At 44.0% G+C, this 24,881-nt stretch overlaps 1 protein-coding gene across 10 annotated transcripts in view; it reads left to right on the top strand.

Annotated features, from left to right (window-relative positions):
• Nucleotides 1–24,881, top strand: part of UNC13B (unc-13 homolog B) — a 207,791-nt gene that overhangs the window by 175,183 nt on the left and 7,727 nt on the right. For 7 of the 10 annotated variants that reach the window (XR_014058950.1, XM_081507724.1, XM_081507757.1 and 4 more), the window contains 14 exons: nucleotides 858–1,085; nucleotides 1,693–1,834; nucleotides 3,878–4,047; nucleotides 4,493–4,608; nucleotides 5,400–5,563; nucleotides 9,168–9,318; nucleotides 10,718–10,786; nucleotides 12,179–12,268; nucleotides 12,613–12,741; nucleotides 18,282–18,409; nucleotides 19,053–19,138; nucleotides 23,988–24,114; nucleotides 24,247–24,343; nucleotides 24,577–24,720. Coding sequence is in view for 9 of the 10 variants with exons in the window: in XM_081507724.1 (XP_081363850.1) it covers nucleotides 858–1,085; nucleotides 1,693–1,834; nucleotides 3,878–4,047; nucleotides 4,493–4,608; nucleotides 5,400–5,563; nucleotides 9,168–9,318; nucleotides 10,718–10,786; nucleotides 12,179–12,268; nucleotides 12,613–12,741; nucleotides 18,282–18,409; nucleotides 19,053–19,138; nucleotides 23,988–24,114; nucleotides 24,247–24,343; nucleotides 24,577–24,720 (1,841 nt within the window). In the remaining variant the exon portion in view is untranslated. Of the gene's footprint in view, nucleotides 1–857; nucleotides 1,086–1,692; nucleotides 1,835–3,877; nucleotides 4,048–4,492; nucleotides 4,609–5,399; nucleotides 5,564–9,167; nucleotides 9,319–10,660; nucleotides 10,787–12,178; nucleotides 12,269–12,612; nucleotides 12,742–18,281; nucleotides 18,410–19,052; nucleotides 19,139–23,987; nucleotides 24,115–24,246; nucleotides 24,344–24,576; nucleotides 24,721–24,881 lie in introns of all 10 variants that reach the window. The other 3 variants (XM_081507735.1, XM_081507746.1, XM_081507768.1) reach the window with 1 other exon arrangement.

Raw genomic sequence — 24,881 nt, forward strand, 5'->3', positions numbered from 1 at the left:
TGAGCTGGCTGGGATCATGGCTAGTAAAAATGGCCCTTGGCCTTGCCAGGATAATACTGATGGTAATAATAATAGAGAGTGTTTACTACTCATTAAATAAAGCACCTAGCCCAGTCTCAGATGGCAGGCACTGGGCTGGATGCTTTATGCTAATAAAATGCTTCCTACAAATCTTGAGAGATAAGTGCCACCTTCTTCTCATAGAAGAAATGTATTTACCCAGCAGGGAGTAGTAGAGTCAGGATTGGAACCCAGGTCTATCAGATAACAAAGCCATAATTTTCTCACCACACCACAATATCTTCTGATATTTGAGACACTGGAGCCACAGGGGAGGATGTGCCCAGCTATGTGCTATGATGAATTCTGAGATCTGTATCATGCCTTGGCATTTGGATGAGTTTGGTGGAGTTGTGCTTATCCACAACCCCTCCCTGATAACTGGGATACCCGTTTTGATATTTTGGCCTTAGACTTGGAGAGTATCTCTCAACAAGCGTGTCGATGGAAGAAAGACAAAACCAACTGCAGACTGAGCTACATTTTTTTTTTCTTTTCTGATGAAAAATTCAATATGTTTCTAAATAGAATGGACTAATATAACATATTAGTTATATGGTTAACATATAACAATGATCAACTTTTTGCTACTCTTTGAGTTGCCTTTTAAACTCCACTGGCCAGGCATTAAACTCTAGCAGGCCCCACAGATACCAACTTTTCCCAGAGATATACCAGTCTTCCTAAGCTTCTCTCACTGCCCAGTGACATCTCCTAAGCCCCATTCTTCAGGCTGATCCTTGATCTGGTAGGTGACCTGTTGGTTATCCTACTTTCTGTCTCTGGCCACTCTTCAGGGGCTGCAGAAAAGAGCTCTAAACATGGAGCGGAGGACCGGACCCAGAATATCATCATGGCCATGAAGGACCGCATGAAGATCCGAGAGCGGAATAAGCCAGAGATCTTTGAAGTTATCCGGGATGTCTTCAGTGTGAGCAAAGTCGCCCATGTGCAACAAATGAAAACAGTGAAGCAGAGTGTGTTGGATGGCACCTCCAAATGGTCAGCCAAGATCACCATCACTGGTGAGTAGGCCAGAGTTTGAGGGGACAGGAGGGCCTCGGCTATGGGGAGGAGCCTGGGGAGGAAGCATCCTGACCATGAGGAAGCAGGAACTGAGGGGAAAGAACACAGAATGAAGCCCTCATTATTCATCACTCCTCCTCTTCTAGATTCCAATGCCAGTGGTGCTGGGAGAGGCAAGACTGACACTTGCAATCTGAATGATAACGCAAGGATTTAGTAACAATCTGATATTACAGACTTGGTTAACAGTTTGATGTTATAAGAGCTGGGAGGCCAGGGGAAAGGGGACAGGCAGGAGATCAGGAAGTGGTTAACCAGTGATTTATTAGCTGGGTGCATATGACTGAAGCATGCATGTATCAGAACAGGTAAGGACCTGTCTGGGTAAATGGTCAGCTAGGGTCCAGGGAAGAGGTAGGATTCTTGGGCTAGGCTTTGAGGGAAAGGCTTAGGGCTAAGAATAGAAGTGGAGGAGTGAAGAAATCTGCTCCTGTGCAAGGAGCAGATAGAGGGTGCTCTAAGATGGGGAGTATGAGTCGTACTTTGGAGGGTTCATGACTTCCAGAGTGTACTCTGAAGCCTCTTCTGTGTGTGTCTGAGTTGCAGTGGTGTGTGCTCAGGGTCTACAAGCCAAGGACAAGACAGGATCCAGTGACCCTTATGTAACTGTGCAAGTGGGCAAAACCAAGAAGCGTACCAAGACCATTTTTGGAAACCTGAATCCTGTTTGGGAGGAGAAGTTCCATTTGTAAGTCATAGTGGGCTCTGTCTTTCCTGGGACTGTGTGTATTTTGGGAACAGCATTAAATCCTGTTGTTCTGGACTTGGACTCTAAGAGAGATGGGGTAGAGGCAATGGAGAAAACCCATTTCTCACTTGCTTTAATTGGCTAGCATTTATTCTTTTTCTAGGTCTCTTCTCATAGACTGCTGTATCAGGGTTATTTCACTCAAGTCTTAACTCAGGCTATTAAAGGGGCCCCTGGGCAAACCATACTGCTTTTTCTAGTGCTAGCAAGATTTTACTACAGCTGAGTGACAGAGCCAGAGACTGCCATGCAACTGTGTGCCTTCCAGCCTGCCATCCTGTAATGCTAGACTTTTCATTTTCCTAACCCCTAGGAAGAGTTAGTCTCTTCTAGGGAGTCGAGCGGAAACAGCTTGTCCTACAAGTGGATAATCATGACTTGAATATAGAAACCTTGGATTTGGAGAATTTTCCATTTCCCTTAAGGGCTCTGCTTTTCTTTCTGCCTCAGCTTCCACTCACTTCTCCTCTATTCAGTATCTCATTTTTTTTATAGGCTATTTCATATGACAGCAAGGGATGACTGCTGAAAAATGGCAAGCTGTAGCCTAGAACCTGGACTGGTGTCTGGTGAATCCAGATGCTTTATCACACCCCCATTAATGCCTAGGACCAGGACTTTGAGTCTGAATCAGCCAAACAGGCAGCTTATGTAGAGACCTTCTGCTCTTGGCTCCTTGGAAGGAGATTGGGAAAAGGGATTGGGGCCTATAAAAGCAATCTCTAGTCCAGAGGCGATAGTTACTGAGGGGAGCACCTGTTTTTTTCAAGAAGCTGACTGGTTCCTGCTTGAATATTACTTATGATTAATTCTACACTTGATCTTGGCAAAAGGCCGGAAAGTGATACTTATGGTTAATTCTAAATGAATTGGCTCTATAGTCAATTTTGCCCACTTTTCATTTCGTAAGCAATTTGTATTCTGTATGGGCTTTCCTGGTGGCTCAGATGGTAAAGAATCTGCCTGCAGTCTGAGAGACCCAAGTTCAATCCCTGGGTTGGGAAGATCCCCTGGAAAGGGAATGGCTAACCCACTCCAGTATTCTTGCCTGGAGAATTCCATAGACAGAGGAGCCTGGTGGGTTACAGTCCATGGGATTGCAAAGAGTCAGACATGACTGAGCGACTAACACACACTTGTATTGTGTATAAGACACTCTACATGATATTGTGTATCTAAAAATGTATAAGACAATGCCTGGCTTCAAGAGGCTTATTGATGATTTGTCTGTTATTTTTCAGTAGACCAGTAGTTATCGTAATATTTTAATAGAATGTGCAAAGACATTATGAGAACATAGGGTAAGGAGCAGCAAACTCTGCCAAGTACAACTTTTAGATAAGGCAACAGGGACCCAAAAAGCAACTGCTGGGGATGGAGAGTGTGAGGGAGGTACCTGGCAAGCTACCCCTCCAAAGCAAGCACCATAGAGAAAATGACAAGTCAAGTGGATATTAAAGAATGATTAAAAAAAAAAAAGAAGAAAGAGAATGAGAGAAGTTCACCAAGCACATTCCAAGATATATGGGGATGTTAGGTAGAAAACTAAAGCAAATATGACCAGATGGGCTTACCATGAACATTTAATGTCTTTATGGACTTCATATAGGACTCAGGGGCGGGAACTACCAACTGCTTCCTAGGGTTCTGCAGCATCTATCTGGCTGTTTTCTGTTGGTTTCGTTGATATAGCTAGCTGGCAGGAAATCGAAAGTGTCCCTAATTACTCCTCTCGTCCCTGCTTTTGTCCAGTGCAGTCAGGACTGGATAATAGTATGGAGCGAGCTACCCAGGCTGAGGAGTGGAGAACCATTTGCTCAGATCGCCCGGCTCACTGGGGACTTGAGTACCGTGTTCTTTGACTGCTTCTCTTTCTCTGTCAGCCTCAAGTGCAGCTGGTAGAGCTTTGGGAAGGAAGTGGAAGTCATAAGAGAGAGGGTTGCTGGGTCCGTCCATAACAGAACCTACCTGACTCTCTTACAGTGAGTGCCACAACTCTTCTGACCGCATTAAGGTACGTGTGTGGGATGAGGATGATGATATCAAGTCACGAGTAAAGCAGCGGCTAAAGCGAGAATCTGATGATTTCCTCGGCCAAACCATCATTGAGGTTCGAACACTGAGTGGCGAAATGGACGTCTGGTACAACTTGGGTGAGGAAGCAGGACCAGAGAAAGCTTCGGGGAAGGGAGAGCATGACTGGGGCACCTGGGGAAAACCCTGTCTACCGAGTCCACCACTCAGTCCCCAGAGCATATACATCTCCATACAGAGCTTGCTTTTCCAGCAGAGGACCCACCATGGATAGAGACGGGGACAGAGGAGTGGGGGTGTCTGAGGCGCACTCTGGCTGAACATTTTTTCAGCTTTCAGAAAGTGAGATCTCACCCCTAGTGCCTTTAGCCCCCTGAGCACTTCTTTTCTCCCACCCAGCCAGTTCTGGGGTATTTGTGGAGTATACGGTCACTGCAATGAGTTTGCCTGTTTGCTGAACACTTGTGTCATTGCCTCCTTTCCTTTGGGTTCAGCCAGAATGGGAGCTGTCTGTGCTGTCTGCAGTTGCGTTGTTGTCAATCTCCAGTCTTCTTTCCTTCCTAGAGAAGAGGACAGACAAGTCAGCTGTCTCGGGGGCCATCCGACTGCAAATCAGCGTGGAGATCAAGGGGGAGGAGAAGGTAGCCCCATATCATGTGCAGTATACGTGTCTCCATGAGGTGAGCCAGCTCTTGGGAGATGGGGTGGCAGAAAGCTAGGTTGGGAGGTGCCTTTGACTATAAGTAGGATGGCTAGCTACTTGAAGTTCTGGAGCCCACTTTTTTTTTTTAATAAACTTATTTATTTTAGTTGGGGGCTAATTACTTTACAATATTGTAGTGGTTTTTGCCATACATTGACATGAATCAGCCATGGGTTTACATATGTTCCCCATCCTGAACCCCCCTCCCACCTCCCTTCCCATCCCATCCCTCTGGGTCATCCCATTGCCCCAGCCCTGAGCGTTTGTCTCATGCATCGAACCTGGAATGGTGTTCTGTTTCACATATGATAATATACATGTTTCAGTGCTACTCTCTCAGAACGTCCCACCCTCATCTTCTCCCTCAGAGTCCATAAGACTGTTCTATGCATCTGTGTCTCTTATTCTGTCTCGCGTATAGGGTTATCATTACGATCTTTCAAATTCCATGTATATGCATTAGTATACTGTATTGGTGTTTTTCTTTCTGGCTTACTTCACTCTGTATAATGGTGGAGCCCATTTTTATTTTATCCTTGGCTCACTGTGCTGTGGCGGACAGCCCAAGAAACAGTCCCATCCTCAGTTCTCTTTTACTAACGTGAGAACAGACTGCTGGGGCCATAGGAGTTACTGAGCAGTGACTTGAAGGACAGAATTTCTGCTGAACCCTATTCAAATTCTCCTGGTCTTTACCGGCAGGGTAAAGTTCCTAATATATAGTTTAACTCTTTAATATCAATATATATTTTACTGTGTCTCCTATAGAACCTCTTCCATTACCTCACGGACATTCAGGGCAGTGGAGGAGTCCAGATCCCTGAGGCTCGAGGAGACGATGCGTGGAAGGTGTACTTTGATGAGACTGCCCAGGAAATTGTGGATGAATTTGCCATGCGCTATGGCATTGAGTCCATATATCAGGCCATGACGTAAGGCTCCCCTGGGGCCCTGGGAGATGGCTACTAACTCTTGAAATAGCTAATGGAGGTACACTGATGGAGTGGACAGGTCCCTAGTCAGGTAGTATGCAGTGATTCATTGCTTTCCCTCTCTGAGCTGGGTGAGGTGGATCTGTACCCCAAGGCAGAGAGAGTATATGTATAAAGGGAGTGTGTTTATCAGTAACTCGGAGAAAGGGGAGTTGTCTGGCTACCCCAGAGTTCACAGGGCTTGGGTGTGTATACAAGAGCAGACTTGCCCAGTCATCACAGGCCAGAGCATACAGGGTACACGTGCTATGACAGAAATCCCCACCTACTATGAGAAGAGGTATAGGCTGTGTGTTGGAGGGGCTGCCACTAGAGCTCTGCACAGGAAACAGCACTGGGTAAGCAGAAGGTAGCTAGTGCCCTGGCTGTGCTTCTTTTGTTTAGTTTGACTTAGTTCTTTCTTTGTATGTGTTACATATTGTGCCACATGCTGAGAACACGAAGATGAATAAGGGGTCCTCTGTGTGGGGGAACTTGGTGTAGCAGGAGAGACACACCAGTAAACAAACAATTGCATTATAATGTGATAAGTGCTATCGAGAAGTAATCACAGTGTATTATGAGAGCATCTGAATTTTAGGGGAGGCCTGTGAGGGAAGCTGTTGAAGAGCTGGCACTTGAAATACAGAAAAGAGGGGAGGGCATTTCTGATAGGACATGTGCAGAGATGCTAAGATGCAACAGAACATAGACTATTCAGAGAATTACAAGTTTAGTCTAGATGGAGAAACATGTTGAGGAAGGAGGGTGGAGAACGACCCCTCTGCCTTTCTTGCTCTGTTCATGCTCCCTGGATGACTTTATTCAAGCCTATAACCTCAGCTACTACTTTTGAGCTTAGGACTCCCAGATCTCTTTCTCCAGACCAGATCTTTACCCGAGTTTCAGATCCATTTTGATTTGCTTCCTGGGTATTCCCACAGGCATTGCAAACTCAATATGATCAAAATCCAAATCAATAGCAAATCTGTTCTGTTCTTCCTGTATTTCCTATTTTAGTAAATGGAACAGTTTATTACACAGTTATCCAAACAGAAATTCAGATGTCAGCCTAAACATTTTTTTTCTTACTACCACCATGCAATCAGTCTCTAAAACCTCTAGATTCTACCTCCTAGAAATGTTTTTAATCTATCACTATTGCTATAGCTCAGTAATAATAATAACAACAACTTCTATATACCATTTCCTTATATGCCAGGCACTGGTCTAAGTAATTTATGAATGTTAACTCACTTCATTCCCAGGTTGTTATTATTTCCATTTTGTAGATTAAAAAAACAGGCATAAAGAAGTTGAAGTAATTTATCTAAGGTCCCTGAGTGGTAGAGCTGTGACTCAACCCTAGAGTCTGGATCTTGGGTCTATGCTCTTAACCATTTCTTTGTTCTGCTTGGTGCCTTGTTGCTTCTTTTCTGAGTGATTGCCATAACTCTTCAGTTGGTCTTTCTGTCTTAGTCTTATCTCTCTCCAAGTTTTCTTTTCTGATTTTTACCTTCAAAGTGACCTTTTTGAAAAACTAATCTGATCACAGTAAACCTTTGTTGGGGCCTATAGATCTTGAAAAAGTATAAGCAGGAACAAGGATCTATCTGAAACTGAACAGACCCCACACTGCTCACAACAGCTCCAGGGAAAGTCTGGGATATATTTTTACTATTATCATTTTTTTTTTAATTAAAAAAAAATTTTTTTTTCTTTCTTTTTTCTTTAAGTCCTCTATTACACCTTTAATTTTCATTTTCATAACCCACTATTACCTTGCAAAAAAAAACAAAAAAAAAACCAAAAAAACCCTATTTTTAAAGCAAACTGCATACATATATCTTATACTTTTTGTGTTTTCTTTTTTTTACTGTTTTTTTCCTGTTTTACTTTTTTTACTGTTTCTTTTTTTTACTGTTTTACGGTTTTACTGTTTTTTTCTTTTTATACTGTTTTCTTTTTTTATATTGTATTTTTTATAAGAGTCTAACCTCTACTCTAGATTTTTAATCTTTGTTTTACATATTTGATATCAATTTTGTACATGTAAGAACCCAATCTTTAGTACCCATTTTTACTCAGGAGTGTGATTACTGGCTTGATTACTCTCTCCCCCTATTGATGCTCTTTCTTCTCCCCCAGGGAACCTCTATCTCCCACCCTCCTCCCTCTCTTCTCAACCCAATTCTGTGAATCTCTGAGGGTGTTCTGGGTACTGGAGAACACTTCAGGAACAGGATACTGCCCAGATCTCTCTCTCCCCTCTTGATTCCTCCCTTTCTACTCATGCTAACCTCTATTACCTTCCTCCCCCTTCTCTATGTATCTCTGTGAACCGCTCTGAGGGTTCCAGACTGTGGAGAGCACAGAGGGAAGTGCTTACTGGCTAGACTGCTCTCTCCATGTATGAGTCCCCCTCTTCTCCTCCTGGTCACCTCAACCCCCCCCCCACTTCACCTCTCCAGGTAACTCAGTGAACCTCTCTGGGTATCCCTCACTGTGGAGAATCTTTTCACTATTAACCTAAAAGTTTTATTATTGATGCTGTATGGATGGAGAAATCTTGAGGCTACTGCAAGAATAAGACTGAAAGCCAGAGGAAACATTAATTAATAAGAGATCATCCAATAGCCTCCACATATACACTGAAAGCAAGTTCCACCCAAGAGCCAATAAGTTCCAGAGCAAGACATACCACACAAATTCTCCAGCAACGCAGGAACATAGCCCTGAGCATCAATATACAGGCTGCCCAGAGGCACACCAAATCCATAGACATCTCAAAACTTAATACTGGACACTCCATTGCACTCTAGAGAGAAGAAACCCAGCTCCACCCACCAGAACACCGACACAAGCTCCCCCAACCAGGAAACCTTGACAAGCCACCCGTCCAACCCCACCCACAGTGAGGAACCTCCACAATAAAGAGGAACTTCAAACTACCAGAATACAGAAAGGCCACGGCTAACACAGTAAACCTTTGTTTAAAAAGTACTACAGTATCTAGGATAAACTCTTTTTACTATCTGTTCTCTGCCTGCTGCTCCTCTGTCATTTCTTAGTATTTGTCTATCAAACGCTTGAACAATGGCTATAAGGAAGATTTCCCAAATGAATGACTCTCCATGAAGAGATTTGTTTTTGAAATAGTTTCCCTTTGCCTGCATACTTCTCCAATGTTAATTCTTACTATTTTTTAAGACTTGTTTCAACCATCTCTTCTTTGAGAAGCCTTTTATTCTAGTCTATCCTAGCCTCCAGCCATTCTAATTTAGATGATCTTCCTGTATGTTCCCACAGAATTTTTGCATAGCATGCCTTAAGTTACGGACTTTCTGACACTTGCCAGGCTATCACCTCTTTGGATTCTGGCACTTAGCATAGGGCCTAGCACACAGTAGGTGTTCATTGAATGTATATTTGAAAAAATAAATTATGAAAATCTTTGTCTGCCAAGGTGATCATAAGCTTCATACACAAGAGTGGGATCTTTTGATTACTTGGCTTTTGCCACAAACCCTGAAGAGTCTTTGAGGCTGAAGATGCTGTTTTTCAGGCATTTTGCATGTTTGTCATCCAAGTACATGTGTCCTGGTGTGCCAGCAGTGATGAGCACCTTACTGGCCAACATCAATGCCTACTATGCCCACACAACTGCCTCCACCAATGTTTCTGCATCTGATCGTTTTGCAGCATCCAACTTTGGGGTGAGTGTGATGTTAAGACATGTTACCTGATTGTTATCAATTAAGAAGAGTTTGATTTTTCAATTGGTACTGCAGAGCTGATATGCCTAAAAATTCAAATATATAGTGCCACCTAGATAGTGAACTTGTTTCCTTATGGGTATTTAGTCTGTACTAGTAGACTATCCTCAGATATGGATAAATGAGAAAAGGTGGAATAGCACCATGGTGGTTTGGTAGGGGCACAACCTGGGCTTAGGGAGAACCTCTCTGGGCCAAAAACTTGGTCGAGTCACCATGTTCCTCAGCCCCGCAGGTTCACAAAGGATCCTTTTTCTTATTATTCAGTCTCTCTCTGACAGATTCGTACCACTTAAGTTCATATGAGTCTGACATCTAAGCAAGAATACCAGTACATACCTGAACTTAACCCTTTCTTAGTGTCTGGACTGTTTTCCTGATCCAGAGTATACCCTTTCCTGTTGTTAAGGTATTTGAGAAGTTGAATCATTGCTCGTAATGTCACCTGATGTAAGTTCAATATAAACTTCATGGAATATTTCTGATCAGCCACAAAGACTACTCTTTAGAGATAAAATTACTCATACTCCCAAATCAGTGTCTCTGATCTCTGAGTGCTTTTCCTTGGTAGTAATCACTTTTTTGATGTTGATAATCTTTCTTTAGAGGAATTAATGTCATTGTTTAAGCCAGTCAAGTATCTGTTCCTTTCTGTCTCTTCACAGTATCTATTTACTTAACATCTAATGCTATATAATATTATCAATATGTGAGTTCTAGGACCACTATATGAATAGGCTGCAGGAACATGATTCTGTATTTAATTATACTTTTATAAAAATAAACTATCAAATAGTATTTTTGTTATTTATTTTGACATTTAAAATGTATAAACTAAGGGAAATGATGTGGAATGTGGTTCCACCTTCCAAATGTATCACTATTTCTCTCTCCTCTTGTCACTGCCAGGCTGTGGCTGTTTCACTGTTAAGGGCTATCCCAAGATATAAGTTAGGACACCACAGACTCAGAAATAAGTTGAAGACTGTGTCTAAAGTTTCCTTTTGTCTGACTGAGATGAGTTAGAGTCCCAGCGGATGGAGATGCGCTGGTCATCTCCTCTTGATTTGTATAAAAAGCTGTTTCCAGTCCCAGAAATGTATCTCCTCTTGCCAGTGAGGGAAAAGTCCCCAGTCTGAATGCTAAGAGATGGAACAGGAATGACCTATCCCATTTCTCCTTCGCATGGTTTGTTGTTCTCCTCTTTGACAAATACGAGACCGGATATGTCCCCAGCTCAGTGTTTTCTCCTCACCCTGAAATTGTTCTCTTTTTGCTACAGTCTGAGGGCTCAGGAACTGATCTTTTTTCTTCTCCGTTATTGGTTTACCACCCTCAGAAAGAGAAATTTGTCAAACTCCTGGACCAGCTGCACAACTCACTGAGGATTGACCTCTCTACCTACAGGGTGAGTGAAGACATGGCTGTGGGGTGGGACAAAGGATAATATCAAGATCAGCCTAGAGAGACTATGGGCCAATCACAGCTATAAAAATTGAAGGCAAGGAAAATTAGTCCTTTTCATCATATCTGAGTACGGCCAACATCACAGACACCTGTGGGTCTTCCAACTCCATGGACCATGCCGTGTTTAAACAGTAGCAGGTGTGGCTGCTCTTTATAGATAGTTGGCTTTCTAACCCCACTCATGTCACTCTACCAAACTCACTGATGACATTCCCATCAAGGAGTCTCCTAAGGATAATCTCTTCCAAAAATGCCCTTTAAAACATAGTTACATTTCCTTGTTGTGTCTTGCCATATTTTCCTCATTTTCCAGGCAAGGTGTGCGAATCTGACTAAGGGAAGAAAGAGTAGCTTGGCTTGGGCAAGTAATTTGTAGCAGATATGTCCATTTCTAGAATGGAGGGAGGACAGAGATGTAGCAGGAGGGTGAGTGTCTAGATCAGGACAGGGAAACGGGCAGTTTTTTTGTTCTTCCTAAGTTAGGCCTTCTTAGAATGACTTCATTACTTGCTTTAAAGTGTTGTGAATTTCCAGAACAGGCAATATACCTACATTAAAAAGTAAGTATAAAACAACCTCAAAGTCAAGAAGTGCGATTTTAATTATCTGCACCTTCAGTGCCCTCCATTTGCACGAATAATGGAGAGTTGACTGTATAGCCTGTATTTGGCATATAAGTAGCCCTTTGAAGGTTTAAAAAAAGCAACCCTTAAAATGGAGAGTGGTGCAGCATCTTCCTTAAGCTCTCTTTGGCAGCTTCTCCTTAAAACTCATGCCAAAAGGAAAGAAAGATCCTAAGGTGGAAAGATCCTAAGGAACTCGCTCCAAAAGCAGTTCTGCTCAGAGCTTTGCCATCTGCTGGCTCCAGAATGGTAGAGTAACTGGGATCCACTGTACAGAAAGTACACGTCCTGGATCCCAGTCTCTTCTGTATCGTGGCTCCACTTATATTCCATATACAGTTTGATTGTAACTTCTGAAGAACTCACTGTTTGGGTGTAAGACTCTTCACCCAAGAAAAAAGAGTGTGTGTGTGTGTGTGTGTGTGTGTGTGTGAATGTTTATTTGTGCAAATACTAACACGTTGCATGGGAAGTAGGGTTGGGGGTAGGACGTGTTGCTTTCTGGGCCTGGGGTATTAATACCTGCTTTTGGCAAGGGCCTGAGTCCATGGAAAAGAAAGGGAGACATGTAGTCTTACAGCATTTTTGTTCTGCTTCACTAAGAAAGATCCCTGTGGGTGGTCCTTAGGAAGCTTCTGATTCCTTGCTTTTGGCAGGGAAGACTTTCATATTCTTCTGTTCCTCTCTTACATTTGCTTGATTTGCAACAGAATAATTTCCCTGCTGGGAGCCCTGAGCGACTTCAGGACTTAAAATCCACAGTGGATTTGCTGACCAGCATTACTTTCTTCCGAATGAAGGTAAGAGATGAATTTGGGGTGGGTGGTGCTAGGCTGGGTACCTGGCCCCAGGGACATGGAAGCTAAGAATCATTGAGTATAGTCTAAGGCTATAGGATCCATCACCTCTAAGCCCATATTTCTATACTTCTGTTTCTGAGTTACTGCCAAGAAGATCATGGATCAAGAAGGATGGACTAGGTAGTTTTGTCCATCAGCTGTCCTGACAGTTTCATCTCAGGGCAAGGGCCAGGGACCTCAAGAAGGATGAAGGAATCTGGGGTAGTTTGGGGGCACTTCTAGGAAGAGATCCCACTCAGGTCAGCAGGACCCTAGACCCATATTTTTTTTTAATTAATTGGCAGGTGCAAGAACTTCAGAGCCCTCCAAGAGCCAGCCAGGTGGTAAAAGATTGTGTGAAGGCCTGTTTGAACTCAACATATGAGTATATCTTCAACAACTGCCATGACTTGTACAGCCGCCAGTACCAGCTGGTAAGAGGATCGGGCTCAGGTGGGGCCAGCTGTCAGTGATTCTCGAAGCCTCAGCTTTCTTTCCTATGATTGTGGTGGAAGGGAGCTCAGGAAAAGTCCTTGATGTTCTCAGGAGTGAGTGAGTTGAGGAGTGGGGACCATCTAGACTATGCGAGACATTTGTAGATGGATAGGAACCATTGGACAAAATGTTGCATAACTGAGTTGAACAGAAACAGCAATAATTTTTACTTTGGTATTGAAGAAAGGGACCTAAATTTGAACTCAGTTCAGGGAGTGACTAGGTGAATTCTTAGTCCTTCTAGAGTCTGCTTTCCCCCTGAGGTTAATTTTATTCTGATTCATGTGAACACTTCTGTGTTCCAGGCTCCCTTCCCCTGAGATCTGAGCTACTGGAGCCTTTGTTTAGCTTTCCGCACTCAAGGCTTTGTCATCCGTCTACAGATTCTCTCTGTTGGGGAAAGACACTGTTTTTAGCTTTTATCTTTCAGTTGTGCGGGAGTCTGTCTGAATACTTGGTCTCTATTCCCTAGGTCTTCCCTGGTGGCTCAGTTGGTAAAGAGTCTGCCTGCAATGAGGGAGACCCAGGTTCAATCCCTGACTCGGGAAGATCCCCTGGAGAAGGAAATGACAACCCATTCCAGTATTCTTGGACAGAAGAGCCTTTTGGCTTCAGTCCATGGGGTCACAAAGAGGAGTCAGGCCTAGTTTTAGATAAATCTAGACTTTGGAAGAGGCCTTATAAACCATTCAAGGGCTTTCTTTAGCCTTTTTATTTTGCTGTTGTTTTTTTTTTAACTTTCTCTCATTCTTATTTTCTCATTATTTGTACTGAAGTAAACCCTTAGTGAAAGTGAAAGTCACTCAGTTGCGTCCAACTCTTTGTGACCCCATATATACAGTCCATGGAATTATCCAGGCCGGAATACTGGAGTGGGTAGCCTTTTCCTTCTCCAGGGGATCTTCCCAACCCAGGGATCGAGCCCAGGTCACTCGCATTGTAGGCGGATTCTTTACCAGCTAAGCCACAAGGGAAGCCCAAGAATACTGGAGTGGGTAGCCAATCCCTTCTCCAGGGGATCTTCCTGACCCAGGAGTCGAAGTGGGGTCTCCTGCATTGCAGGCGTTTCTCTACCAACTGAGCTCTCAGGAAAGCCAAAGTAAACCCTTGGTGTCTTTCATTTACCTCTACTGACCTTCAGTCCTTGATTCATTCATCCATCTGTTCTTTGAACAAGGTCAAGCACTAGGGATATAATCTACATCTCACCCACATTTATTTCTTCTCTTTTTAATAAAAGCCGTTCTAACAGATAAGAGGTGATACCTCATTGATTTGCATTTCTTATCTCTCCTTGCTGTTCTTTGGAACTCTGCATTCAAATGGGTATATCTTTCCTTTTCCTCTTTGCTTTTCACTTCTCTTCTTTTCATAGCTGTTTGTAAGGCCTCCTCAGACAACCATTTTGCTTTTTTGCATTTTTTGAATGATTCAGTTCAGTTCATTCGCTCAGTCGTGTCTGACTCTTTGCAACACCGTGGACTGCAGCACGCCAGGCTTCCCTGTCCATCACCAACTTTCGGAGCTTACTCAAACTTGTGTCCATTGAGTTGGTGATGCCATCGAACTATCTCATCCTCTTTCATCCCCTTCTCCTCCCTCCCTCAATCTTTCCCAGCTTCAGGATCTTTTCCAGTGAGTCACTTCTTTGCATTAGGTGGCCAAAGTATTGCAGTTTCAGCTTCAGCATCAGTCCTTCCAATGAACATTCAGGACTGATTTCCTTTACGATGGACTGGTTGGATCTCCTTGCTGTCCAAGGGACTCTCAAGAGTCTTCTCCAACACCACGGTTCAAAAGCACCAATTCTTCAGCCCTCAGCTTTCTTTGTAGTCCAACTCTCACATCCATATATGACTACTGGAAAAACCGTAGCTTTGACTAGACAGACCTTTGTTGGCAAAATAATGTCTCTGCTTTTTAATATGCTGCCTATGTTGGTTATAACTTTTCTTCCAAGGAGCAAGCGTCTTTTAATTTCATGGCTTAGTCACCATCTGCAGTGATTTTGGAGCCCCAAAACATAAAGTCTGTCACTGTTACCATTGTTTCCCCATCTATCTGCCATGAAGTGATGCAACCAGATGCCATAATCTTAGTTTTCTGAATGTTGAGTTTTAAGCCAACTTTTTCACTCTCCTCTTTCACTTTCATCAAGAAGCTCTTTAGTTCTTCTTCACTTTCTGCCATAAGGGTGGTATCATCTGCATATGTGAGGCTATTGATTCTTCTCCCAGCAATCTTGATTCCAGCTTATGCTTCATCCAGTCCAGGATTTCTCATGATGTACTCTGCATATAAGTTAAATAAGCAGGGTGACAATATGCAATTCCAGCCTTGACATACTCCTTTTCCTATTTGGAACCAGTCTGTTGTTCCATGTCCATTTCTAACTGTTGCTTCTTGCCCTGCATACACATTTCTTGGGAGGAAGGTCAGGTGGTCTGATTTTCTCATCTCTTAAAGAATTTTCCTCAGTTTGTTGTGATCCACATAGTCAAAGGCTTTGGCATAGTCAATAAAGCAGAAATAGATGTTTTTCTGGAACTCTCTTGCTTTTTCGATGATCCAGCAGTGTTGGCAATTTGATCTCTGGTTCCTCTGCCTTTTCTAAATCCAGCTTGAACATCTGAAAGTTCAGGGTTCATGTATTGTTGAAACCTGGCTTGGAGAATTTTGAGCATTACTTTGCTAGCATGTGAGATGAGTACAATTGTGCGGTAGTTTGAGCATTCTTTGGCATTGCCTTTCTTTGGGATTGGAATGAAAACTGACTTTTTCCAGTCCTGTAGCCACTGCTGAGTTTTCCAAATTTGCTGGCATATTGAGTGCAACACTTTCACAGCATCATCTTTTAGGATTTGAAATAGCTCAACTGGAATGCCATCACCTCCACTGGCTTTGTTCATAGTGATGCTTCCTAAGGCCCACTTGACTTCACATTCCAGGATGTCTGGCTCTAGGTGAGTGATCACTCTACTGTGATTATCTGGGTTGTGAAGATCTTTTTTGTATAGTTCTTCTATGTATTCTTGCCACCTCTTCTTAATATCTTCTGCTTTTGGTAGGTCCATACCATTTCTGTCCTTTATTGAGCCCATCTTGACATGAAATGTTCCCTTGGTATCTAGAATTTTCTTGACAAGATCTCTAGTCTTTCCCATTCTATTGTTTTCCTCTATTTCTTTGCATTGATCACTGAGGAAGGCTTTCTTATCTCTCCTTGCTATTCTTTGGAACTCTGCATTCAAATGGATACATCTTTCCTTTTCTCCTTTGCCTTTCGCTTCTCTTCTTTTCACAGCTATTTGTAAGGCTTCTTCAGACAACCATTTTGCCTATTTGCATTTATTTTTCTTGGGGATGGTCTTGGTTAGTGCCTCCTGTAAAATGTCATGAACCTCCATCCATAGATCTTAAGGCACTCTATCAGATCTAATCCCTTGAATCTATTTGTCACTTCCACTGTATAATAATAAGGGATTTGATTTAGGTCATAGCTGAATGGTCTAGTGGTTTTCCCTACTTTCTTCAATTTCAGTCTGAATTTGGCAATGAGGAGTTCATCATCTGAGCCACAGTCAGCTCCCAGTCTTGTTTTTGCTGACTGTATAGAGCTTCCCATCTTTGGCTGCAAAGAATATAATCAATCTGATTTCGGTATTGACCATCTGGTGATGTCCATGTGTAGTGTCTTCTCTTGTGTTGTTGAAAGAGGGTGTTTGCTATGACCAGTGCCTTCTGTTGGCAAAACTGTATTAGCCTTTGCCCTGCTTCATTCTGTGCTCCAAGGCAAATTTGCTGGATACTCCAGGTATTTCTTGACTTCTTACTTTTGCATTCCAGTCCCCTATAATGAAAAGGACATCTTTTTTGAGTGTTAGTTCTAGAAGGTCTTGTAGGTCTTCATAGAACCGTTCAACTTCAGCTTCTTCAGCATTACTGGTCGGGGCAGAGACTTGGATTACTGTGATATTGAATGGTTTGCTTTGGAAATGAACAGAGATCATTCTGTCATTTTTGAGATGGCATCCAAGTACTGTATTTCAGGCTCTTTTGTTGACTATGATGGCTACTCCATTTCTTCTAAGGGATTCTTGCCCACAAGTACATATACTGGTCATGAGTTAAATTCACCCATTCCAGTCCATTTTAGTTCTCTGATTCCTAAAAAGGATTCCTAAAAAGTCGATGTTCACTCTTGCCATCTCCTGTTTGACCACTTCCAATTTGCCTTCATTCGTGAACCTAACATTCCATATTCCTATGCAGTATTTCTATTTACAGCATCAGACTTTAATTCCATCACCAGTCACATCCACATCCCTAATGATTGGTGATATTGAAAACCTCTCCATGTACTTATTGGGCATTTGTGTGTTTCCTTTGGAGAAATGTCTGTTTAAGTCTTCTGCCCATTTTTTAGTTAGATTGGGGTTTTTTTGTTTGTTTGTTTTGTTTTTTGCTATTAAGTTGTTTGAGTTCCTTATCTATTTTGGGAATTAACGCCTTATCAGATAGGTGGTTTACAGATACTTTCTACCATCTGTAGGTTGTCTTTTTATTTTGTTGATTGTTTCTTTTGCTGTGTAGAAACTTTTTTGTTTCATATAGTCTTACTTTTTGATTTTTGGTTTTGTTGTCATTTCCAAAATGACTATCAGGGAGCTTTTTCCATGTTTTTTTTCTAGGAGTTTAATGGTTTCAGGTCTTACATTTAAGTCCTTAATCCATTTTGAGTTAGTTTTTGTGGCTGGTATAAGATATGGGTCCAATTTCATTCTTTTGCTTGTGGATATCCAGTTTTCCCAACATCATTTGTTGAAGAGACTATCCTTTCCTCATTGAATATTCTTGGCTTCCCAAGGCCTTTTCTTATCCAGCTAGGCAAATAACTTCCAAATGCAGTTCTTCCCCCTAATGACTTTCAGGGGGCTAAGGGAAGTCTTGCTTCCCTGAGGGCTGAGCCGGCCTGCATGCTGGATCTGTTATGTAGCTCCTGCAGAACTTGAAGGAACTTCTCAGAGCTGAGATGTACTTGTGTGTGGTGGGGCAGTGGGTAATGTTAGAGGAGGGCCACCTTAGAACAGAAGAACTGCCAGTGGGGATCACATGGAACTAGACCTATTTAGACTGAAAGGGCTTTTTACTTCAACCAGGAATTCACTATGCTCATAGCTACTAGGAGGAGGAGGAAGGGGGTCAGGCATTTTATGTCTCCTGGACTGATGAAGCTTATTAGAGCAATGCTCTGGAACTGAGGAGAGAAGTTCTCAGGGACAGATTCTTTCTGTCCAAGGACTTCCCAGTGGTCACCACTCTGATAGAACGAGTGGTGGTGTCTTGTGGAAGACAGGGTACAGGAGAGGAAGGGTGCCTGATTCTAAAGGAAAGGGCATGGCATGGGGAAAAGGGAGAGGAAGACTCTCCATATTCTCCTCTGACTCTCACTATCTATCATCATCTCCTTGGGAATAAGAATCAGGAGCTGCCTCCGGAAGAACAGGGGCCCAGCATTAGGAACCTGGATTTCTGGCCCAAACTCATCACACTCATTGTGTCAATCATAGAGGAAGATAAGAATTCCTACACCCTTGTTCTGAACCAGTAAGTATCACCTCACTTGGCCTTTCTGTTTGGTGGTTGGTTTGTCCATCTGTCTAACAGGCTCTTTCTTTCCTGTCTCTGTGTGTTCACAGTGCCACTTCCTCCTCCTGTTCGTCCATCTGTCCCTCTGTCCCTTGTATCTGTCTGGGTAACTGTTTCTGGAGACAGGTGTGGAAACATAATGAGGGGCCCTGCCCAGACTGAGCCAGCCTCCCTGGAGAGAGAGACCTCTGGGAGTGGCTGCCCTAGGAGTCCCTGGGGATCCAGAGACCAGGCGTGTATGTGTCCGTCTGCTGTGAATAAAGAGGGCCTTCTGATGCCCAACTTCTTGCTCCTTCTGCTCTAGCTTATTTAGCCTGGGCTTGTCTTTCAGCCTCAACCCTTCTCCTCCTGGCCAGAGTTCCATGCCTTCTAGGCATCATCTCCCCTAGGGCCACCTTGCCTGAGGGGATCCTCTGTCCCAATGTGTCCCTCTGCCTACCACTGGCCCTGGGTCCTTATTCTGCAGTTGGAGCCTAGCCCTGTTTCCTAGGCTTCTCCTCTCTTTAATCTGACCTTCAAGAATTAGTCCTATTGGCTTTAGAATTAATCAAATCAAATGCCTCTGCCTTGTTCTCTGACTGTGTCTTCTTCCATCATCCAGGTTTCCCCAGGAGTTGAATGTGGGAAAAGTCAGCGCAGAAGTGATGTGGCAACTCTTTGCCCAAGACATGAAATATGCACTAGAGGGTAAGGGTGTGCCCATGGTAGTGGGCTGCAAACCCCTAGCCCAAGCACCTGTTCGCCATCCCTTTCTTCTCCCAGACAACTACACATTCTAGGTGAATAGTGCAGTGAGAAACTAGAGAGATTCTAGGCATAGTGGGTGATAGGCTTCAGGAGGCTTTGGGTAGGCAAAGCTTCAGCCAAAGGATTAATGGAAATTGCTGTGTGGATGTAGATTCCTCCTTCCAGCTCCAGAGCAAGTGCCTGTTTCAGACATCCCCAGCCCAGAGATCAACTCTTCCCATGCTGGGTGTTCTCAAGTGGCCCACTCCCTAGAGAATGGTCTTATGAAACTTGCCTTTATAGTTTTACAGAATCATGGAACTTTAAATACATAAATAAGATTATTTTCTCACACCATAGACTGCCTGGTCTGGCTTTCTTTGAAAGTTGTTCTGGATCTGCATGACAAAGCCAGAAAGATACTTCTTCCCTCACTTCTTCTATGAAACCAGTTATTACTCATCTTGTTCATTCTGCTTATTCTTCTGTTCATTTCCCACTTTGGTCCACAAAGATATCACTCCCTACCTGTGTCAGACCTTTCTGTTTCTACCCATCTGTGCTCACTTATTTAGCTGCATTTCCTGTCACTGTGTGTTATGTTAGTCTGTCTCCTCAGTCTGTGAAAGTGGACCTAGATGGAGGGGGAGCAGTCTGGAGCAAGGACAAACCAGAGTCTGCATGTGTTATTTGGGTAGGGCAGTAGGAAATGGGTAACCCCCTCAGACTTTTAAACTTTTGAGGTTTAGGAGCAGTATGTTTTGAGGTTGAAAGAAACCTTGCAGACCTGTGCTAAGTTTGAGGCAGTCACATACAGTCCATGCACGTTCTGTAATTCTTCCCCAGAGCAAGTTGCCTCCTGTCCACACTGGGTCATGCCTGGGGCTGAAGCCCATGCCTTAGCCGGTCCTGCCTCTGACTTGGTCACCTGTCCCTTTCCCCCAGGCAACACGTGGTGAGCCCCATGGGGAGTATTGCCCCAGTTCTTAAAAAACTCCAGCACTGGGGGGTGGGGAAGACAAGTACCTGTGAAAAGTGTATTGATTCCACAAGAGGAATAGTAAAAAGGGGAAATGGCAAGAGGAGAGTGGAGGTGGGGGCAGGAGAGGAGCGTGCAGTGCTGGGCTCCAGGACTTCTATCTGCTGCCTGCTAAGTCAGCTCTGCTTTTATCAATTTTATATGAGGCTTTAAATGAAATTTCTTTCAAAAGGGGAATTCTGCTGATGTTTAAAATAAACATAAAAGAGTTGAAAACTGCTTTAAAGAAAGAACTCATGTTGACCTGGTTTCAAATCTCAGTTTCACCGCTTATTCCACAGTGTGTCCTTAGACTGAGCTACTTAATTCTTGTGAGCTTCCATATTTTTTTCATCTGTAAAATGGGAGTGATGATGGCATCTATTTTGTTGAGCTAATGAAGTGGCTGAGATGTATGTGACATACTTAGCATACTGCCTGACATTTATTAAAGGCTCGTGAGCAGAAATGCAGTGTTAACAAAGTAGTATTTTTATAAGATTTTACCTCAGTGAAAATGGAGGCAGGCAGAACAGGGAGAGACTGGAAGCTGAATGCAGACAATGTGGTAGCTTATGGCAGGGGGTGAGCTGGAATTACAGCAGAGAAGTTAGAGGAAGAATGTGCTTGGATAGACACTGGAATGAAGCTGTGACAGGGCTTAGTGATTGTCAGAATGGTGAAGGGAAAAAGAAGGGGAGGGATTTGGAGACCTGGTTGATAAAAGGATAGTGTTAACTGTGGCTGTTAAAATGCTACCATTCACTCAGCCTTTTTAAAGTTAACTTTATTGAGGTATAATGTGCATAAAATAAAATAACACTTTAAGAGTACAATTTGATGAGTTTTGACAAATAAGTACACCTGTGTAACTACTGTCCCAGTTATGATACAGAACAGAAAGTTTCTTCAGTAAGTCCCCATCCTGTTCACCAAGCATATTGAGTACTTTCTTTGTGCCACATACTGTGCTATTTGTTGGAACCCCAATGAATAAATGAGGCATAGTCCTAGCCCATGAGAAGCTCAGATCAGTCTAGACAACAGACCTATAAATTGGCAGTTACAGTTCAAACTTAAGTGCTACCAAAGGAATAAGCGTTGGGTGCTGAGAATTGTATAACCCAGACCTGGAAAGAGCACCTGGGAGGGCTTTCTATAGGAGGTGATATACTGACTGACACCTGAAGGATGATAGAACTTAGCTGGTGGGAAGGGAAGGCATTTGTGACAGGGAAGGGAGAGACAGACATTTTAGGCAGAAGATAGAATATGTTCAGAAACTTGGTTCTAGAGAGAGCTGGCATGTTTCAGGAACTAGATGCAATAGTTCAGTGTGATTAACACTTTAGAGTGTAGGGGAAGAGATGAGTGAGAGATTATGACAGAGAAGCAGGGTAGAGCTAGATCATACAGGAGGTTTTAAGCCGTATTTAGGATTTTGGACTCTATCCTGAGGCAGCTGAGAGCCATTAAGCAGCAATCCCAGGTTAAACAAGGGATTAACATGACCACATTTTTAATATAGAAAAGCCACTTACTCTGGCTACCGTATAGAGAATAGGTTGGAGGAGGAAGGACCAGTTTGGAGACTATTATAGTAATCCAGGTTAGAGATGGTGGTAATGAGACCTAGACAGGTACAAGTGAAACTATAAAGAAATGGATAAATTCCAGCGAAGTTTTAGAGATGAAATCAACAGGGATTGGTGGGTTAAATGGATGTGAATAGAGAGGAAGAAGGAAGACTTGAAGATGATGCTCAGCATTGAACAAGAGGGTAAGATTTAGTGTGTATACTGTGTTCATCTTCAGCTGGAGATGTTAGATGGCAAAAGGTGGTGACTGGAGTTAAACCCAGGCAAAGTGAGATGTTCCATCAAAGACTTGTACAGACATTACCAGAACCAGAGAGAGATCTGGGGCAGATGTCAGCAGTCTGTAGTTGAAATCACGAGCTTTCTCCAAGGAGAAAGATGATTGGAGGGAGGAACATGGAAGTCAGGGGCTGGAGACGGTTTAGATACTCGATTGCCCCCTTTTAACAGATCAACCACCCTCTAACACCCCTGCCCCCCAACAATAGCCTCAAGTAACTACTGGGGCATGACTCCATGAGACTTGTTAGAATAAAATGTGGCCAGCGTTTCATCATTCATCCTGTTAGGTTTTGTACCACAGAAATTAATTAGAAATTAGGGATTGAGGCCAGAGTACAGATTATGGATTGACAGAGAAAGTGAGAATTCTCTGCAAACGCAGTAGCTTGAAGGTCCCTAGAAGAAAGCAATCAGGGAGCTTTGAAGGGATGGAGCAGCACTGCCCCTACTCCCAGTGGATTGTTGACCAGAAAGGAGGGAGGGCCCTCGTGGTGGTTCCTTCTTTTGTTTCTAGGTTCTTGGCCTGGTTTAAGGACAGCAGGGTGGAAGAGAAGGGGGAGGCCCTGGGAGGGTCTCTTTGGTGTCCCTGACTTTTTCACTTTCTGTATTGCTCATTGGTGTCTCTGCTCTGTCACAAGCCTCCACTGTCATTCGTATACGAAAAGTCCTCTTTCTGGGTGGTAAGCACTTTTAGTTGTTGTCCCTTTACCTTTAGTCTTACTCCTTTTTCCTCTTCTCTGGCTCACTGCTTCATAGAAGAGTCTGCAAATGCAACCTCGGGTTGAGGCAGTGCTGCCTGCAATGCCGGGAGATGACATTCCTAGGACAAAGGAGCCTTTTGAGGCTGAGTCTCGGACTCCTGTTTCCTCCTTGGGTGTCTGCTATAGTGATTCACAAGGGCAGACTGGCTGTTCTATCTTGACATGGAGGAGCATCACCCGTGCCAACTCGTTGTTGAGCAGTAGTGTTCCCAAGGACAACGACCTTCCCCTCCCTGTCACTCAGTACTCTCCCCATTTTGCTTGCTTTCTCCATTATGTTATATGTAAGCACAGAGTTGGCTTTTATTATTCAAACAAAATTAATGCTTCATCTCTAAAGGGGGTAGATGAAGAAAACCCGTGGGCGTGGCCAGTGCTCTAGACTCTGTGGGCAAGCTGTTGGTGATCTTTATCCTAGGTTTTCCAGAAGCCTCGGCAGACTTGGCTGTATAACCTTTCACATAAGCATCCCATTTCCTGTAGCAGGATGGTTCTTTCATCTGGCTGTGTTTCCATGGTTTCCACACTGACTTATTTGCATACTTCTGCGAGAGTTCATTTTCCAGTGTTTCAGCTCTGCTCTGGGACCTTTCAGTTTACCTCAGGATTCTGTTACACTGTGGCTGCTCAACTGCTCTTTCTGTTAGCTCGGTCCCACTTTGGTTTTCTCTGTCTCTGTGTGGCTGTCAGTAACCCATGTATGTCATGTATGACTGCTTATCTCTGCATTCAAGTCCATCTGAGGAAATGGCTCAGCTACTAGGATTAGTAAAGCCCTGGAAGATAAAGCGTAAAGTAAAGCGTCTTCCCTCTCATGTCCTGGGCAGTTTCCCCACTAGTCAGCCTTAGCGCCCATATCCTTTTCTCCTCTTCCTCACCAGTGGCCTGTACCTCACTTGCGCTTCCAAAAGCCAGCACAGGAAGACTGTGGGCGTTATCTGGGTGTCTGACTTAGCCTCTAAAGGAAGATTTGGGTCAGGCTTTTAGCAGAATACTCACTGCTAGGGGGAGATGGCTGTGGGGAGGTGCTGGGAAGTCACCCTTGTTCTAAGATATCTGATAGCGCCACCCAACTGGATCCACCTTGGGAAAGCTCAGAAAGCATGGCCTGCACTGCTGATACCTGACCCCGCCTTCCTTCCCCCAACCAGAGCATGAGAAAGACAGGCTGTGTAAGAGTGCTGACTACATGAACCTGCACTTCAAGGTGAAGTGGCTCCACAATGAATACGTGCGGGATCTGCCTGCCCTCCAGGGCCAGGTGCCTGAATACCCAGCGTGAGTCATCATGTGGGGAGGCTGCAGAGGGAAGGGGGGCTCAGGGGCTGGGCACTGCCAGTATCCTCGCTGTCAGGCACGTGGCCTGCCAACCGCTAGCTCCAACCGCTCCATCTTCCTGCCTGGCTGCAGGTGGTTTGAGCAATTTGTCCTGCAGTGGCTGGATGAGAATGAGGATGTGTCCCTGGAATTCCTGCGTGGGGCCTTGGAGCGAGATAAGAAGGATGGGGTAAGTCAGGGGCTTGAACTTCACAGGTGTCTAGCCGGGTCTCCCAGCAATTAGCTGTCAGCAGGAGTTCCTGGGCTCTAGCTGGGATGGCTGTCCCTGCCTGGTGGAATCCATAAGGAGGGCTGTCCAGGGCCGTGGAGCCACCCCTGCTGTGCAGAGAGCCCTTCAGAGCCTGACAGACTTGGGACGAGGTAGCAACTGCAGGTGATGACCCTGTGTGTGGCCTTCCTTAGTTCCAGCAGACATCAGAGCACGCACTCTTCTCTTGCTCTGTGGTGGACGTCTTCACACAGCTCAATCAGAGCTTTGAGATCATCCGGAAATTGGAATGCCCAGACCCCAACATCCTTGCCCACTACATGCGGAGATTTGCTAAGGTACTGTGACCCTCCTACCCTTTTCCCCTTACTCCGTTACACTCATGGCCTATCCACAGACCTGAGATCAACCCCTCTCTGTGATGGCCTCTGGGTACAGCCTGGCATCACCCCATGCTCCTTTACTTGAATCTGGGGCAGACAGGTAGGTTTGTTTCAGT

This window comes from Giraffa tippelskirchi, chromosome 1, assembly GCF_054371585.1.
Source record: "Giraffa tippelskirchi isolate mGirTip1 chromosome 1, T2T-mGirTip1v1.2.pri, whole genome shotgun sequence".
Lineage (NCBI taxonomy): Eukaryota > Metazoa > Chordata > Mammalia > Artiodactyla > Giraffidae > Giraffa > Giraffa tippelskirchi.